The sequence below is a fragment of the Lutjanus erythropterus genome, chromosome 15 (genome assembly GCF_056507025.1).
Source record: "Lutjanus erythropterus isolate fLutEry1 chromosome 15, fLutEry1.hap2, whole genome shotgun sequence".
Lineage (NCBI taxonomy): Eukaryota > Metazoa > Chordata > Actinopteri > Lutjaniformes > Lutjanidae > Lutjanus > Lutjanus erythropterus.
This window is the reverse complement of record NC_139331.1, coordinates 14693721-14711323: the sequence shown is the minus strand read 5'-3', so window position 1 is coordinate 14711323 and position 17603 is coordinate 14693721. Positions and strand designations below refer to the sequence as shown.

Genomic DNA, 17603 nt, shown 5'->3' with positions numbered 1-17603 from the left:
GTTGATTGTATCATATTTGGGAAGAAGATCATGATGATATTTATTATGGTGCCTAAAGGTTCTGTATTTTTGTTGGACTGTCATTGTGTCAAAAATTGGAAATAAAATAAAAGTAAATTTTAAAAAAAGAAAATAAATACGATAAGCATTCTTAATTGTAACTATAACCTCACTTGAATCGAGCTACATTTAATAATGTGTCCATGTCTTATGAATTTAATTATTATTGATTAATTCAGCATCCATTGTTTTCCAACATTGCAGTCTTTTTTGCCAGTGTTTTGCTGTTTTTTGTTTGCTTGTTTGTTTGTTTTACTAAATCATCAAGTACATCACCAGACAGATCACGAGGTAACTTAAAACGTATAATTAATGTTCTCAATAAATCAAAAAGTTTTCGCAGTTTTTATTAGACGTCACGGGGTCAAAGGCAAACAGTTCGCCTCTCAAAATGGCGGTCGAACCAACACGGGAGTGGAGCGACGAGCAGCTCAAAAGTGACGATTTGCCCAAAAAAGACATTATAAAGTTCATACAGGACAATGCAGCACACTCGGTACGTTCATGCACTTCAGTCAGTTTGTGGTTTTAGGTTGAATGTTTGCAGCCTGAGGTGTTAACGCTCAGTTTGAGCTGCAGCGTGCTGCGTGGTTAGCTCACACACAGCAGGGTTAGCTGAGGGCAGCCTCATTACAAACACTCTGGTGTTTTAGCATCTAGCTAACCACCAGGCACAACAACACAGACATCAGCCCGTTGTTTCACCCGACCAGGAGCAGCAAGCTACATTTACTGTGACATGAAATGATTTTATACACCCAGAACAAAGCTACCATCTGTTAACTTCATCTCTCTTTCTATTCCAGTTTCTCAATGAGCACAAGCTGCTGGGAAACATTAAAAACGTTGCCAAAACAGCCAAGAAAGAGCAGCTGATTATTGCCTACAATCAGCTGTTTCAGAGCAAAGTAAGTGATGATGATGAGACTTAATATTGTAGCGTGGGGTTGATGTGAACTGTCATTCAGCAGTGTGTGTGTGTGTGTGTGTGTGTGTGTGTTTCATGCTGCTTTCATCACTGTCAGAGGTTTAAAGGCACAGATCCTGTTGAAGAAGCGACCGAGAAGGTCAAAGCTGTCAAAATCGAAGAGAAGCCCAAAGAAGTCAAGACAGAAGTGGTGGATGAGGTACTTGGTTGATTTTTCATATTTGCTGCACACATATAAAACACTTTGTGTCATTGTGGGCATACAATGAAATGTCTCAGAGACAAGCAGCAATAGAAAAGAAGATGAGAGAATAAAAACCAGAATAAAAGGACAAAAAGTGATTTTAAAAAAACAGGAAAAAAGGGATAAAACAAGATAAATATTGTGAGCTACATATGCAAACTGTCATGAACTACTGCTGCGTTGTTTTTCACAGGGTCCTCCCAGGTACACCAAGTCAGTGCTGAAGAAAGGAGACAAAACTAACTTCCCAAAGAAGGGCGACACTGTGAGCTGCTGGTACACCGGATCCCTCGAGGATGGAACCGTGTTTGACACCAATATTCCCACAGGTGTGACACACCTGCAGCTCCCACTCACACAAATATACAACTGGTCATTTTTGAAAGGACATGCAAAAGCCTAACAAAAGCACGCACATCCAAACATGAGGAATGTGAGATCATGCTCCCATGAACATTTATTAATATACCAGCACGTGACGTTTGGGGTGCAAGACCTTCTTCAGATGTTAAAAATAGATTCAGACACACAAGTACAAGAACCTGTCCGAGGGGTTACCTTTATATGGTTACAAGGTGTTGGACCAAAAAAAAGAAAAAACCCGTAAAACTGTGAAAACTGTAAATAGTATACTTATAGTGGGTCCTGTGAATATAATTCAATTCACTTTGTTATATTGGCATAAATGTTTGGTGAAAAATATTTTCAAAACATTAGGTATAATATTACATAACACAAAGGACACATAGCATGTAGTGTTTTTAATCACTGTCCAATTTAACTGTTTATACTACAATAAAACTTGGCCTTAAAATAGAAATATGTATTATAATCAGAGGTTAAGGAAACATGCTAAAATACTTATTTTTGTGGGGGGAATAATTCGCTTTAACCATTGTTCCTATATTAAGTAGGTATTCAACCTATTTAATATACTGTCTGTGGCTCCACAGACTGCAATACTCATTTTTGAATGCTAGGGTCTTACATATTTGTCTGTTAATGGTTATAAATGCAGATGAAATCGGTGTCCCGAGTTTAAAATGTCACTGTTTTCTCTCTGTAGCGGCAAGAAAGAAGAAGCAGGCCAAACCACTGAGCTTCAAAGTTGGAATGGGCAAAGTCATCAGAGGAGTAAGTGATGCCGATGTTTTTTTGTTCCCTTTGTGCAGCTTAACGTTTTGGTTCCTCAATACGACGTCTTTCCACTGCACACCGTCAGCAGTAATTGTTTATCTCCACAGTGGGATGAGGCCCTTCTGACAATGAGCAAAGGTGAGACGGCCCAACTGGAGATTGAACCGGAGTGGGCCTATGGAAAGAAGGGTCTCCCTGACTCAAAGTATCCTTTTCTTTGGCTGATTTTTTGTGCATGTTGTGTAAATGTATGTGTTTAACCCCAGTTCTTTAGTTGTAGGATTTTTGTTGTCTGCTCCCTTTCCTTAACTCCAGCTCTACTAGAATTCCACCCAATGCGAAGCTGATCTTTGAGGTTGAGCTTGTGTCTGTGGATTAACAGACTGACGTTGGCCAGCATGCACTACAGTTCAAGGATGGAGGGGAAATTAATATCTGATGGCCTTGTTGTAAAGATTCCAAGTTAAGAATGCATTCTGTTCTGTTTCAACTTTGTCTCATTCATCATATTACACAAAACAATGACCGGTTATTAGTGTTTTAGTTTTAGCCCAAATGTGATGGCTTGTCAATAGTGTACATATGAGACACCCTGAAACCTTATTCTCTGCATTTTTTTTTTGCGTTCTTTTGCATGTACAAATGATAAATAAACCCATTTCAGAGATTAAGGAATTACAATTATGTACTTTCTGGTTTTCATTGCATTAGAAGTGGCCAATTATTTTACAAGTACATACAGACTGTCTCACTTGTTCCATCATTCCCATGCATTGCACTGGCAGAGAAGAACTAGTTCCTACATCCCATTAGGAGTAACATCAAGTAGTTACACTGTATTCAAATAACTTCCTGTTCTGATATAAAATCTATAACTTATTTCATGTGCACTGGTCTTTCAGTTTCATAGGTGCAACCAAGTTTAAGTCTCACTTTTACATCCACCGAATCTTAGTATTTACAGCAGATGACACCAATTTAGAAACCCAGGCAAAGAACTGCACCAAAGTTCCCATTGTACAACTCCTAATCAGAAGCATCTGATCAAACTATGTAGGAAGCTATAAAAAAGGCAGAAGAGCTGTCATTTCAAAAGGAACTGTAAATTGTGATTAAAGGTAATTCTTTTAACGTGAGGAATGAATTTAAAAATGAATGCAGGTCTTTGTGACCACTGCAAAAAGCAACAAGTTTGCTAAAGGACAACTTCAAATTGCAGAATACACCACACAAACAGTTTTTCTGTCCAAGCCAATCTTTTATTCTGTACAGCAGGATAACATTTAACTTGGTAAAAACTAATGAATGGTGACCGTGTTTCTCCTTTTGGGCATAGAAGCACTTAGGAGTTGGCGTTGGGTCCCTTCTTCTTTCCGAAGGTGGGCACAACATTCACAAAGCGCCTATTGTACTGGATGCGACGCTTTGCACGGCCGGTCTTCTTTTTCTTCTTCTCCTGCTTGTCGACCTGGACAATGTGACAAGACAACTGTCTGAGTCCCAATATACAAGTATACAAGCCAATTACATTTCAAGTGCTACACAGTGTATTATTAAGGGCAAAGGTGTAAATGCATGAGTTCGTACTGCATGAAATAAGTACTGAAAGTGAATATTTAGAAACCATTATGTATCAACAAATATTTCTGAGTTTGTATTGGAAAATTAGTTGCAAGGAAAACATGCAAAATCTTCATACCTTGGGTGTCTGTCCCCTCACTTTTCCGGCACGGGCCAGAGAGCCGTGGACCTTACCTGAGGAGGGGGAAAGAATTAAATGAGTAAAACCGGACATTTTCCAGACAAAATGAAGTTCCTATAATTGTTAAGACACTATTAGATATCCATTGTTCAAAACACAAATACGGATAGCATAAAGTAATGAAAAATTTTGATATTTGAGAATGTATCCATGATGATGTGGATTGTTTGTGTGGTGGCTGGTCTTTTATGGCCAGGACTGTGCATACACAAAACTAGTATCGTGGACAAAATTACATATTTGTGATTAACAAGAAATACTGGCTTTTGACTGCCATCCGAAAGTGTATGACAGCTAGTTTGCACACCATGTCTTAGGTGAAGACTTCTCCAACACTGACACATTTTACTGACTAGAATATTTCTGGTTGTCACCGCACATTATTTGTGTGTTGTGTCTGTACTAACCTCCCAGAAGTCTGCCTGCTACCTCCAAGGTGCAGTGCTCTGAGACACCACAGGATGCCAGAGAGGAATCATCCTCCAGTGGGCACCCGGCAAGCAACAGCACCTGATCCTCAACCAGGAGACCCTCCACAGCCTGGACATGGGCCTGAGAGACACCAGAAAAAACGTGTTTTAAATGAAAGCCCTTTCCACGTGAAACCATCATAACGTTCACATGGATCACTGACAACTGTGCAGTAATAAAATTAAAATTATTTGAAGGCCGAAGAGCTAATGTTTCCTAATAAACTTCCAGACATTTACCTTGATCTGTCCAACAGTCTCCTGTCCGGTCACCTCAAGGGTGTGGGTGTTCTGGGCACGCAAGAAGAGCTGCATCTTGACGCTAGAAGAAAACATGAAAGCGACTTTTGTCAGTATCAATAAAACTACGCGGAAATCAGCCTGTGGCGTTAGTATTTCTTCTGACAGCAAACATGAGCTACCAAACCCGCCATGTTCAGCCTATATTCGAGATCGATAAATAAATTAGACACGATAATACACAAATAAAGTGTATCCCGTCACAAAACTATAAAGTTGAAGAAGCAGTGTAAAGCAACGTGCGGGAGATGTTCGGACTTGTCTCTCTGTGCTAATGCTATGCTAGCTCAACTAGCCGCATGGGACACGCGCTCCATAAAGTCGCTTAAAAACACATGAAATGTGCCATAACTGATCAAATTAAAGTCTCACTTGTGAAAAGGGATTATATAAATGCTCGATTAGGATACGAAAACCTATCAGGGTTCAAGATATTAAGTGTTTTTTACTCAAATTGCTCAGGCCTTACCTCGTTCGATGCAAGTCGCTCAGCGCTAGGCATAGAAAGGGCTGTTAGAGGGCCGACACTGCGCATGTCAGGATTTACGTAACGCTGGTTGGACGCGGTAACCACGCCCATCGTACTTCAGAATCTTATGTATTTCCATTTATTCCATTATTTATGTATTTTTTGTTTTTCCGTTAAATCAGCAGCATCTCGGTGTTAAAAGTAAAACAGCACAATTAATCTCAAAAGTTACTGAAGATTTATCATTAAATGTTACTTCAATTGAGCAACATTAGTTATCCCCAATGTGCAAATGTGTAAATTCAACTGCTGTCTTTCTTAGTTATAGTTTTATTGCCCTTTGTTTATGTCTTGCTTTTTTTTAAGAACTTATTTTATGTTGCTATCCCTTCACTGCTAATGCAAATTTCCCCATTGTGGGACTAAAAAGATTATCTTGATTTATAAACAATCTGTGGCTTGAGCAGGCTGACATTAATTTAGCCATTTAAAACTATTTGTTTCTGCAAATGACTCGCCAGTAAATAGTTCAAGCTGCCATCTCCTATATTTTAATGAAAATCACTGCTCAGGCAAAAAACATATGCTAGCTCAACTGTTAGTGATCATTTGCACTTTGTACTAAACGGTGAAAACATGGAAGTTCTTTGTACTTAACAATACTTGCATGATTTAAGACTGTGTACAATCTCAATAGCTGAAGCCATCTAGGAATTGACAGGATGATGAAATCAACAGGGGACACTTGAGGATATCAATCTCTTTATTTATGAAATCAAGTCAAAATAAAAAAGGAGGAACTCTTCATTTTCTTTATGGAAACTTAACCATGAAATATTAAAAATTTTTCAGTTCTGGGAAGAAGAAACACGACTCAGAGGTACACCAACAAACACCTCCTCTACAAGTTTAAATCTTTAACACAAAGAAAGAGACCAAAATAAGTCATCCGATCTAAAAATTAAAAAGCCTTTATCACACAGGGAAAATAAATCTGCCTTCACAAATAACATGCATTAAACAACCCAAAAAAGCAGCCAGTTTCAGAGATGATGGATGTAGCAATTAATGTTTTGTTTTTAAACATGACTGATCAACATGACTGCCATGGAGGGCAAGGTTTAAATTATTCCAAACAATGGCTACAAAGTTTTATTTAACTGATTAGCACACTTTTAAAACAGAAAGAGGGAACAAATCAGCTTATGTGGTCGGATTGAAATCTCCATGACAACCGGTTAACTAGCCCTGTTCAGAGATGTAGGCAGGTCAGAAAGGATGCTTTCCTCTGAGTCTCCAACTTCATGTCAGGATTCTGTCCATCATGTGGGAGGAGGAGGGTAGTACTGGTTATACTGAGCATACTGGTTGTACTGCCCCCAGGAGTTTTGTCCCCAGCCACCGTATTGTTGCTTTAGAAAGGAAGGAAAGAGTAAAAGGTTGACAAAGTTAACTTAGTCACTGTGATTTTCATCAAATCAAATAATTCCTTGAACAAGACATGTGAACATTGTCTACAACAACTTGCCTCTTAAAAATGACCGTTTGATCTGGATGCTTTCAAATGTGCAGCAAACTATTCAATACAGTTGGAGTTTCTCCCACATTCAGACTTCTTTACCCACCACCATTTTCTCACAAGTGCCCAATCAGTACTGCTCATGTGCAATTCTCAGAGATGAGAAAGAAGCCAGGTGACTCACTCATTATCTACTTCCATAATCAGCTCTGCAAAAAATGCTGTTTAATTCTTCAAAAAAATTTTTTAAACCACTTGCATGATCAGGCCAGTGAGTTAATAAATTTACTATCCCAAAGTCACATTTTCAGTGTGTCTACATGCAGAAGTTAAATTTAAGATTTTAATGCTGCTGTTTAGTGAAATTAAGCAAATTATGCAATAAAACTAAACATCAAGTGTGAAAATACAGGCTCCTCTGAGTAAATACATGTATTGTCAGCTCAAAATGATAAGACAAAATGAGTTAAATTTTATCACCTCAGCTGTCTTACAGCCAGCCTGAAACGACATTATATCAAGGTAGAATTAGCCGTTTCTATGTTGAAAGACATTTAGATTACTGTATTATTATTGTATTTTGACGTTACAGTTTATATGTGGATTTAAAATAAGTGAAATGCCATCATGTCTCATTAGGCTACAGTTTGTTGACATGTCAATAATCAGCAAGTAAATTAGACTGATTACACCTTTTTTTTTTTTTTTTTTTTACAGCTCGTGGCTTCCTTACAGCATCAATAAATAAATATTCAAGACCTCCCCAAGCAGAATTTTAGGATATTTAAGGCTTTTTAAGGACCTGTTGCCACCCTGATTTTACTTGTGCCTGCCAATTTGTGTTGTTGAGTTCTGCATCAACCACTCAGATAGGAAACCCACCTGGTACCAGTTGTAGTTGTACGCAGAGTTGTTGGCTTGCGTGTCTGTCAGTGCATTTGCTGCACCCGTGGAACCATCATCCACGCGCTGTCTCTTGGCATCAGGTTCTTGAGAGCTGAAGACCAACAGTTTAAAGTTAGCAAAATCTCTTTCTTGTTACATCACTGAGTTTAGTGTTATGTCTTGTCATGGTTATACTACAGGATTAACTTTTTAGAGGATGTTTAGTTTGTGTTAAACACCAACTACACATTTGTGATGCAATGAATAACAGAAGGACACTTGGACTGCAACTACATGACTGGAAAGTATCTTGAAAAACTTGAAAATGATGTGTTGATGTGACCCATCCCTGTTCCATTATCCACCTGTCATACCCGTTCTCCGTTTTCCTCTTTGTGGGTTCGCTTTCTTTCTGTAGTTTCTGATGTTCCTCATAAGCAGCCACAAGCCTGAAAGACACAAGAATAAAAATTACTCATTATCAAACACGAAAAATCCATTCACATCCCTCATTCCTTTACAAAAGTTAACAAAACACTCACACATTGATGTCGCTGCCAAAGTCCTCGAGGAACTCAACCTTGCGCTGGCAGAAGAGGAGGCGGGACTCAAGGGGCATCGGGCTCTGCAGGGCTCGGTCAAAGCAAGCCAAGATTTCAGCCTCATTCTGTGTCACGTCTCCGCTGTATTCCAGCTCAAGCAGGTTCAGGTAGAGTTTTGGACAAGTCTGTAAAGCCACAAAATCTGAGTGTCTCACAACCATTGCAAAATAGCCAGTGGAAAGTGGTACAATTCACTTTTAATAGCATACATTAAGGCAGGTCATCACCCTTAACAATCACATGACATTTTATTGCCCCAACTGAATAACTGACTACATCTTGCCACCGTTCAACTTTAAAACTAAACTCAAGTAAATAATCTCCACATTTCTTTAAATCAAATTCAAGACCTGGTAGAAAATTATTAACAAAACTCATAAGGTATACTAACACAAAAAATAAGTGTGAACACATAATCTTCTTCTAGGGGAGAAAACACAATTTACTTATGTGAGGCATCTTATATAGAGAAGCAGTAATCCAGAGAAAAGGTGAGTGAATGATCTTCGTAGTGAGCGTTGGTCCCAAGACACAGGTGGACCTTTTACTGGCTTCGACAGAGAGTTATGTCAGCCTTGAGTGTATAAATCTAGGATTCTCAAAGTTTTGGTATCCGAGTGCCATTTTAGGGAGCCAGTGCATAAAAACCTTTGAACTCATTGTAGGATTTCTGACAGGTCTCCTAACAGCATTTAATATTAATACCAGGAGCATAGAATTCACGTGTTTTCAGATAAGGCAGATCACTTTATCTGTCCCCAGAGGTCCGGCAAAGTAAGAGATTTTGCAATTTTTTAATAAAACCTCTTTTTCTCCTTAACTAGTGGTGGTTTTTCAGTCTCACTTCCATATTGATCTGCTGAGTTGTCCACCGAAATTGCTAACTTTAGCTAGCAGCGGTTGCACTGATGACAGAACATTAATTCCTGCCACCAGTTGCCATGCAACCAGCAGCTTTTTACAATCTGTCATTCCAAACCTGACAGATGCTTGTTAGGGGGCACAGGAGCTGAGCAGTGTATTAAATATAGGGTATTGAAAATGAAAGTATTGAATTGGATTAATAAATACAATAAATGCTTTTTTTGTCACATTCGGGGGCTACAAAAAATGTTTGAGGGACAAGCTTTGAGAATCGCTGGTGTAAATAAAAATAAAATAAATACATCATGTAAATAAATTCTTATAGATTAAATAGGTTTTATTACATTTTAGGATTTAATAAGAACTTACTGGTAAGTTCTCTATATCAACTATTCATGCATGAATCTGTTCAAGGTCATCCACCAGCTCTCACCTGGTCTTTTTCTATAGCATCTAGCAACACCTTCCTGGCCTTGCTCAGACTCTTCTGCACCTTCATCTGCTGCCTGGCCAGCTTCACAGCATAGAACGACATCTCAGTAGCATTCTTTGCAGACTCCATTGCCTCCCTTAACAGGGCCTCTGCTTCTTCCATGTTACCATGGCGACGCTCGAGACTGACCCTCCGAAGGCGCACCATGGCCAGACCCGGGACCAACGTCTCTAGGGACTTCAGGATGCCTCGAGCCTCTTCTACGTTGCCTAGACAAAGAAAAGCAGAGTATCATCAGTATGGCCAGTCTGTATCATTACATAGACACAAAGTTGCACCCTAAGACGTTTTTTTTAATACTCAGAGAGACACTTCCCCTTATAATCTCCTGGGAATTCTGAATGTATTGTATTTGCAGGTTGGCTAAGTGTCACTCACCTTGCTGCTCCTCGAAGGCAGCCCACAGCAGATGTGTTGATGGTTTCTTGGGCAGGTGGATGGTACACGCCTTCTTGTAGACATGTCTCACACCGTCAGTGCTGTAGCCCTCTAGATATTTTGCATACTTCAGAGTGAAAAAGAGAAAGCGAGTTGGAAGAAATGCAGGAGAGGACAGAGAAAAAGAACAGAGGAGAAAAGAGAAAAGGGCAAAAGAGACAACACATTTTAAACCTAAATTTTCAGTTGACAGAAACAGTGAATTTCTTCATTGACAAGATCGTTTTTAGAAATTTTCTGTGTAAACCCATCAGCACCTTCATGGAACCAATTAGATAAGTTTCTGTAAGGTAGTGGGGAGACGAAGAAGATGCAACGTAGTAGTTGGCAAATGCTGCAGTCAAATCTTGTGTGGCAAGCTGGCCATCCCCTAATACAACAGATACAGTCACATATCAACGTTACACGCAAAGAGAGTGCAGGACGATTTACTGTGTCGATGTGATATCATCGTGGATGGGGAAGTGCAGGGAGGTAGCGGGAGTGAGGGACAGGTTAAAGGTCACGTTACCTTGATCCAGAACTCTTCGTAGAGCGCACAAGCGATGAGGCATCGCTCAAAAAGAACGACCACACGCTCTGGAGTCCCGTTCTCGATTTCAAAGTCCAGGTACTCCTTCCAGTTGTTCAGCTGGGTCTTCTCTAAGGCTTTGACATGGAAGTATGGCCTCTTAATCTGAAAAGACATGATGATATGTTTGTTTTAGTTTCAAAAAATAAAAGGTAAAAACATAATAAATTTATTGTAAAATATAGTATTAAGTTGTCCTATTTAAAGTATGCAAATTTTTGAATTAAGTGTTCTTGATTGTGACAGTGATTTTAAGACGCATAGAATACTGTAATGGTATTGTAACCCAGCACCCTGGGTTTACTTAATTGTACAAACCTTACAAACAGCAGGATAAGGTCAATATTCTTATTTTAAACATTTTTATTGAGAAAATGTTATTTATTTGGAAGATTGTAGCTTTACAACATTTTAGATATAGAGGTCTACATTTTGGAGAAACTCAGAAAAGCTCAAATTCTGCATGTCCCAGTGGAAGTTGTGGCTATTCAGAAAATAAATGTTTTGATAGTGCTGATTCGATCACCCTCAGTAACGGAATTTATTTCCTATTAATTAATCAATTGCTCAATAAGATACAAATCCCACAATTTTTTTGCTTGTTTTCTTATTCGACGAATGCATCTGCTAGACAAACCAATGTTAAATGAGGCCCAATTACTGCAATGTTTAGATTATTGATTAATTATTAATTAATATATTTTTAACTAGTTAAATTCTTAATTTCTAAATGATTCATCATTAATATCTCTATTACAAACCAAATATTATGAAAACACAGTTTAGATGGCAGTGAAGCTAACAAAACGGATAAATTCATCTTGGATCATCCCTGACCCCAGTGGATCGTAACATATTGGGAATAGAATTAATCTACAGATGCTCTAGTTCAAGATGAATTTAAAATTTTCTACAGATTTCAGTTTTGAGCCAAGATAAATGCCAAAATGTGACCTGCAACAGACTAATAGGTAAACCTTGTTTTTAGCCTAGCAGTTGATAAACGTTTAGTAAAAACTGCAAATTACTGAAACCATGAGAGGTTCTTGAACGTAGAGTCAAATGTGCACAGAAAAATGTTAGGCTGACAGGTCCATGTGAGATTAGCTACAGACAGTAGCTCTAGCCCTGTCACACATACACAACCGCCTGACCGAACAACCATCATCTAAGAAGACACATACCCCTTCCTCAAAGGCCCAACGCTTGCTGACTTCATGTTCGTTGTGGTTGAACACTTCCTGCCGGACCTCGATCACCTTGTGCCGCATGTTCTCGATCTCTGTCACCCTCTACATAAAGACACACACACAAAAAAAACACATGGTCAATACTTAGACGCACACATGACCATATCACATTCTCCACTTGATGTCAAAACTGCGAGTCCTGCAGCCAAGAATTTACATCACCATGAGCTTGCCAGAGACAAGAAGCTTGTAGAGGGGGAAGGTATGTATGCACCCTGCATATCAGCGTCTGGGTGCAGGTTCTGGGGTCAACAGGCCACACGGTTGATCCTTTTAGTTTTAAGGCGAGTCCCTGACTGGATGCCAACTTGAATCCCCTCTGGCATTCATTGGCTCGGCTGCTGACATAAACACACCTCTTCAAACCTGAACAAAGTTTTCTTTCCATCTCATCATGGAGAACAGGCAAGCTCCTGCTAACCCCTGCAAGCAATACTTCTGGAAATGTGTCTACCCTGCAGGATTGGAAACTGGATTTATACCTTGGCAGGGTCCGAAAGATCTTCTGTACCAGGTGGCAGCTCCTCCTGAGCAACAGGTGTCTCGTCATCTTCGCTGACCATCGCCGCTAAGCTGGCTTTAGAGAGCTCGAGTCTCAGCTGAACAAACTCCTCCTCTGACAAGAAGTGTTTGGGGTTGTTGGTCTGCACATGATCTTTGAACCTGCAAAGATTAAAATAGGTAAATAAGATTCAACTCATAGGAAAGTTTCAAATGGAGTAGGTGTTATTTTAGCCAACATGCCCTCTAGAAAAAAAAGGCTCTCTGTGATGTGTGGGGCTTTATATTCAAGAAGATGTTTTTAACTACAGAGAACCCATGTCTCTGGAATATAACTGAAGAGCTGATAAAATCAGACACGACATGACTGCAGTTTTATCGTGTTTCTCCTACCTCTGGAAGTGCTGGGAATACAGCTGGGTTGGGATGCCCAAGATACGGTCATAGATGGCGGTGACATTGGCCAGCTTCTGCTGCTCTGTCTCCCAGTTGATGAAGGACTCCCACAGACGATCTGAGCGAAAGTCTGTTCCTGCCGCAAGTACTGCATGTTCATAGGCACTAATGGTAGAAAATTAAAGTAAAGATTGTTATTGTGTTGTCTCATTAGACCACCACTATTCAAAAATAACATTGCATGTACTATCAATTATTTTTGGTTAAATTCTATCGTTCACACAGACAAGGACAAACAGTAGACAGTTTCTGTTGCCATATAAGTAAGAGTCACACAACACAGGACAAGGAAATAAATGCCATCAAGTACAGCCACATGATTACTGCCAAAATGATAATCACGATGATTTTGATTAATATTGGGATGGAAATTATTTAATTTTCTCTTTAAATAAAAATGAAATTGTCTCAAAACCTTGAACCCACTATTAAAACGAGAGAGCACTGCTTTTACTATCACTTTGTGCTACAATCATACAATGACACACTGTATGGCATCACTGTTTTGGATGTCTGAGTTGACAATGAACAAGGACAGAGATTCGGTGAGGTGATGTTAGCAATGTTTTTCTTCATGCATCATCGTACTGCAGTTTTTGTTTTTTCAGGTGGTAGAACAATTAGTTTTGTTGCTTTTTGGCACAGACACAAGCCTCATGGACTTTGCATATGATTTGTTCTTGCTGAACAACACGTGCCCAGAATCATCATCAGTGATGATTATCATTTTCAAGGAACTAGCTTTTCGCCATCTACTTCAGACATCTGATTTTTGTTTTGTTCGTCTGTGCTCTGTTTTATATTTTTGACTGCAGCCACTTAAGGAGGGCTGGCTGTTAGTTCCGGAGGCTCTTGATTTTATAAGCATCAGCGATTTTTACACGTAGCCGAATTTCAACGCCAAAATAGCTGACAATCATGTGAGATCCAAAAATGTAATCAAGATTAAAACTGGATTAACTCTGCAGCCCTATTGTAAAGTAAGAGTCTTTTACTCACGCTCGAATACGTCCTTCAGTCTCTGGATCACTCAGATCAGAGTTCTCTTTGATGAAGGCCAGGTAGTGCAGCCACAGGTCCACACTGAGAGGGATGGCCTGCAAACCTCTTCTGTAAACCTTGGGAGACACCAAACACAAAAAAGCCTGTCAATGGCTGAGATAATGTATGATAAAGTATCTCTTGCTTTGCCCCTCTGCCTTAATGCCACAACAGTTGGCGTATGCAGTCTCTAAAGGACCAAGACATAGGCACACAAGTATGTTGCCATGAGTCAGTGTGCTTACAATAATGAGATACATGAAAGGGACAAGGCGAGAACAGTACAGCTGGTGACCTGCCAAATATTTTTCAAGCATAAAAAAAGAAAAAGCAAAGAGCAACAAATGCATGCATGTGTCCAAAATGTATTGATAGTTACCTCTTCTGCAACCTGAATATTTGCATGCTTCTTCTCAATGTCAGCATACTTCTTCCAGTAGCCATAGCAGTAGGGATAACGTAGGAAGAACACATCAAATGCCTTTCTCACAGCTGTAAGAACATTCTGCAAGGGACAGATAACAGCAAACACATTCAATGTCACCATTTCTCTTTTAGTATAGTTATCTGATTATCCATAATTTCAATTAAATCATTATATAAAAATACAAGTTTGACCTATTTCTGTTCATATTTACGTAAATCACATATCTGAATAGTGTGCATGCCTTCTCCTACCTCTTGTTCCACATACTGCAGCAGGTAGACCCAACCATTGAAGTCTTCTGGGTTGTCCTCACAACCTTTAAAGAGTTTTTCAAACTCACTGGGCAGCTGTGGTTCTGTAGGAACAGTGGATTCTTCCGTTGCCTCTTTGGATGGTTCTTCCAGCTCCATGCCATCCCCTGCTGCCTGTGGTGCCTCAGTCCCATCTGGAGAAGTTAACAAGGAAACATGAAGTATTAAATGACATTTATTGGAGGAGGAAGTCAGGTAAATTATAAATACAAGGAAAGTTATTTTGTGATTGTTTTTTCAGTGATACAAAGATGATGCCATAAATTTTAATCTAAGAGTTGGTTGGGAAATCAATTAAACAAAAGATGTATTAAGGGATTATGTGCCACATAGCCATCATTTAATGTTAATGCTGTGAATTTGTGGCACCACTGCACATACCAATCAATCCTAAATTTTACGATTATTCACTTAACCTGGGTATCCAATGCTGTCACGTGAGCAGACCAATTTTTCCTTAATATACAAAATATATCAGATACATAACAACAACTATTTTAATAACCTTGACTGCCGTCCTGGTCAGCAGATTCTGGATCTACATTCATCTCCTGGCTGCCTTGCTGAGACTCCTCAGACTCAGTTTTTTGTTCTGATGGCTGCTCTGCGTCTTCTGTGGGCTGTGGAGGAGGTGTCGGCTGCTCCACCTGGAAGAGCTGAGCACTGGCAAGCTGAAATTGCTCTACAGCCTTCTCCACAGATCCCAGCTCTGTGGAATTCATCTGCTCGTTTGGTTGCTGCCCAGGAGCATCCTGGGATGCATCTGAGTCCTCAGGCAAGATGTTGTTGAGTGAATCCGGAGCGACCTGGTCCATGGACCAGTCAGCAGCTTGGCCTAGCACAGGAAGGTCAGGAAGAAAGGCATCCCCATTGCTCTCCATGGCAGGGGACTCAGTGTCCAGCATTCCAGTAATAGTGTCGTCTGAGAGTTGCAGGCCTGTTGAAAAGCAGATTGGATTATCATCAGATATTCAGCAGTTAATTAATCCACAGAATTTTAATTGCCAAAACTTTTGATTATCTTTTTATTGCTTCAGCCATTTCTTCAGGCAAAAATACCAAATATTCTCTGGTTTCAGACTCTGAAAAGTGAGGACTTTCTTAGTTATATATAGATATGGGTATAAGTAGGATTTTACTGATACAGATACTTCTTATTCATACCGATACTTTTACTGATACTACTCATGATTACTTGGTACAAAAAAAGAGACATAACATGAAAATATATGACAAGATGCAAGAGTTTTATTACTTCTTTTGCATAAGAAACAAGTTTAATTGATTCCAGAGCTCCAAGCTTTTAACCATTTTGCCCTGTTAGTTGTTTATGTACATAAATAACAACAGCAGCATCGTTTGTCCAGGAGCTTCTCAACATTTCAGTACTGACCAAATGGGAACCAGTACTGGTTTTGTACCAGTTCTCACTACCCATTATATATAAAGAATAAATTGATTATTTTTAGTGTTCGAAGTGTCGGTCATATGAACGAAGCTAATTGAAAACATCAAAGTGGGCTGGGAGAAACTGTAAATGGCATTTTTTCATACCTTTTAGGCTCAACGGTTAAGTGGAAAAATTATCAGAACATTAATCAATAGTCCAGAAGAATTATAGTAGGGAATGCGGCATTTGTTTGGGGCAAATAAAGGATAATTAATTACAACTACTGTACACAAAGTAATATTGTAGTGTGGAACTTTTATAGGAGCACATGTTTACCCCTTGGTCGTACTTTACCATTTATAAGATAATTTCTACAATTAGTCACCCCAAAGCTGGAAATCCTATAGATCAAGAATTTTCCCGAACTAGTTTTTGTAGCATATTTCACTTTACAGGAAATAAAATTTCAAAACTTCAGAGTTCACCATTTAATAATTTATCATCACAGTGGTACATTGACAATGGTGTGTCCTATTTTCAGTTGCCGTCGCTCATTTTGATAGTTTCAAACGTTAACTTTAAGTTAACTAATGTTAGCTTTACACCAAAAAAGGTCACCCCGGCTGCAGAAGCAGCAGCTGGTGCTACAGGACACTTCCTTGTTCTAACATTAACACGGAGGACAGCTTTAGCTTTAACCTCTTGCGTTAGCTACTAAAAATAATGTATCCACGTGAACGGCTCCTTAGTTAACTATGCGTGACGGTTTAATTTAATAACAAGAGTTAGCTGTTAGCTAGCTAGGTTACGTGTTACGTCAAAATCCATTAACTTAAACTAATGTTAGCTTTGGGAACGTCAGTTGTTTGAGACCATGTTGCACCCGTGAGGTTGTTTGCATAGTCAAAGTTCAATCACAAGTTGGGCCTAGACTCCTAACGTTATCTATTTCCTGAGAAGTATCACGGCATTATGGTGAACACGGGCTGATGTTAGCTTCACATTTCAGCTCGTTTATTAATGTAACGAAGAGTGAACTCAATTATGAGCACTTACGTTAGTTAACTGCAATGTATAGCTTACCGGAGGGCTGTACGATATAATATCAACTGACAACCTTATAATCTGCTAACTCGAATAACTACAACGTGCTATGAATTTGCCTTCGTCTCCAGTTAATAGTCGGTACCAGCGGCTTCTCCACGTTAGCTAGCCTGCTAACGTTTGCACGACTAGTAGCTAGGTTATGTTAGCTAGCGTTAGCTGGCTTTTGAATTGCCACAACTCTAGCCATATTACATTAGTTTCATGATCAGAGACAACTTTTGTGACCTTACCAGTATCTTCCATGTAATGTTGGTCAATCTTAAGAACTTGTTTGCAGCTTTCGAAGTCGCTCGATCTAACCTACAACCAGGCGCGCTTCGCCCACCATCCTTAACTTGGGGGAAGACCCGAGACAGCTTGTGCGCATGCTCAGTGCTG

The 17603-nt window shown here is 39.4% G+C and overlaps 3 protein-coding genes across 4 annotated transcripts; 1 reads left to right on the top strand and 2 right to left on the bottom strand.

The window, feature by feature from the left end:
• The first annotated feature begins 451 nt into the window (after positions 1–451).
• On the top strand, positions 452–3050 carry fkbp3 (FKBP prolyl isomerase 3). The gene is made up of 7 exons (XM_084737065.1): positions 452–497; positions 823–968; positions 1086–1187; positions 1426–1561; positions 2299–2366; positions 2477–2574; positions 2694–3050. Exons 1-7 carry the CDS (start codon positions 452–454, stop codon positions 2746–2748), a joined length of 651 nt encoding a protein of 216 aa, XP_084593191.1. The 3' UTR covers positions 2749–3050.
• A 556-nt stretch (positions 3051–3606) lies between these two features.
• On the bottom strand, positions 3607–5444 carry faua (FAU ubiquitin like and ribosomal protein S30 fusion a). Its single transcript, XM_084737471.1, has 5 exons — positions 5371–5444; positions 4842–4923; positions 4539–4683; positions 4069–4124; positions 3607–3837 (listed from the first exon to the last, which is right to left on the bottom strand). The coding sequence occupies exons 2-5, from the start codon at positions 4914–4916 to the stop codon at positions 3712–3714; spliced, it is 402 nt and encodes a 133-aa protein (XP_084593597.1). The 5' UTR covers positions 4917–4923; positions 5371–5444; the 3' UTR covers positions 3607–3711.
• A 671-nt stretch (positions 5445–6115) lies between these two features.
• Positions 6116–17603, bottom strand: prpf39 (PRP39 pre-mRNA processing factor 39 homolog (yeast)). 2 transcript variants are annotated; one of them, XM_084737556.1, is made up of 15 exons: positions 17456–17603; positions 15234–15665; positions 14669–14862; positions 14370–14495; positions 13949–14067; positions 12887–13054; positions 12475–12655; positions 11927–12034; positions 10683–10847; positions 10112–10238; positions 9674–9942; positions 8317–8501; positions 8140–8223; positions 7772–7886; positions 6116–6782 (listed from the first exon to the last, which is right to left on the bottom strand). In XM_084737556.1, exons 1-15 carry the CDS (start codon positions 17466–17468, stop codon positions 6693–6695), a joined length of 2376 nt encoding a protein of 791 aa, XP_084593682.1. In that variant the 5' UTR covers positions 17469–17603; the 3' UTR covers positions 6116–6692. The 2 variants fall into 2 exon arrangements, with proteins under 2 accessions (XP_084593682.1, XP_084593683.1); XM_084737557.1 differs by having other exon boundaries at positions 8149–8223.

Excerpts from the sequence above, each read along its gene's own strand:
- faua (XM_084737471.1), bottom strand. The coding sequence starts at position 4,916 with ATGCAGCTCTTCTTGCGTGCCCAGAACACCCACACCCTTGAGGTGACC. Across the intron at positions 4,125-4,538 it reads AGCAGGCAGACTTCTGGGAG|GTAAGGTCCACGGCTCTCTG; the intron begins GTTAGTACAGAC and ends CCCCCTCCTCAG. Across the intron at positions 3,838-4,068 it reads TGAGGGGACAGACACCCAAG|GTCGACAAGCAGGAGAAGAA; the intron begins GTATGAAGATTT and ends CACATTGTCCAG.
- prpf39 (XM_084737556.1), bottom strand. Across the intron at positions 14,863-15,233 it reads TGACCAGGACGGCAGTCAAG|ATGGGACTGAGGCACCACAG; the intron begins GTTATTAAAATA and ends TAACTTCTCCAG. Across the intron at positions 9,943-10,111 it reads TGCCTTCGAGGAGCAGCAAG|GCAACGTAGAAGAGGCTCGA; the intron begins GTGAGTGACACT and ends TTCTTTGTCTAG.
- fkbp3 (XM_084737065.1), top strand. The coding sequence starts at position 452 with ATGGCGGTCGAACCAACACGGGAGTGGAGCGACGAGCAGCTCAAAA. Across the intron at positions 498-822 it reads GAGCGACGAGCAGCTCAAAA|AACAAAGCTACCATCTGTTA; the intron begins GTGACGATTTGC and ends TTATACACCCAG. Across the intron at positions 1,188-1,425 it reads AGACAGAAGTGGTGGATGAG|GGTCCTCCCAGGTACACCAA; the intron begins GTACTTGGTTGA and ends TGTTTTTCACAG.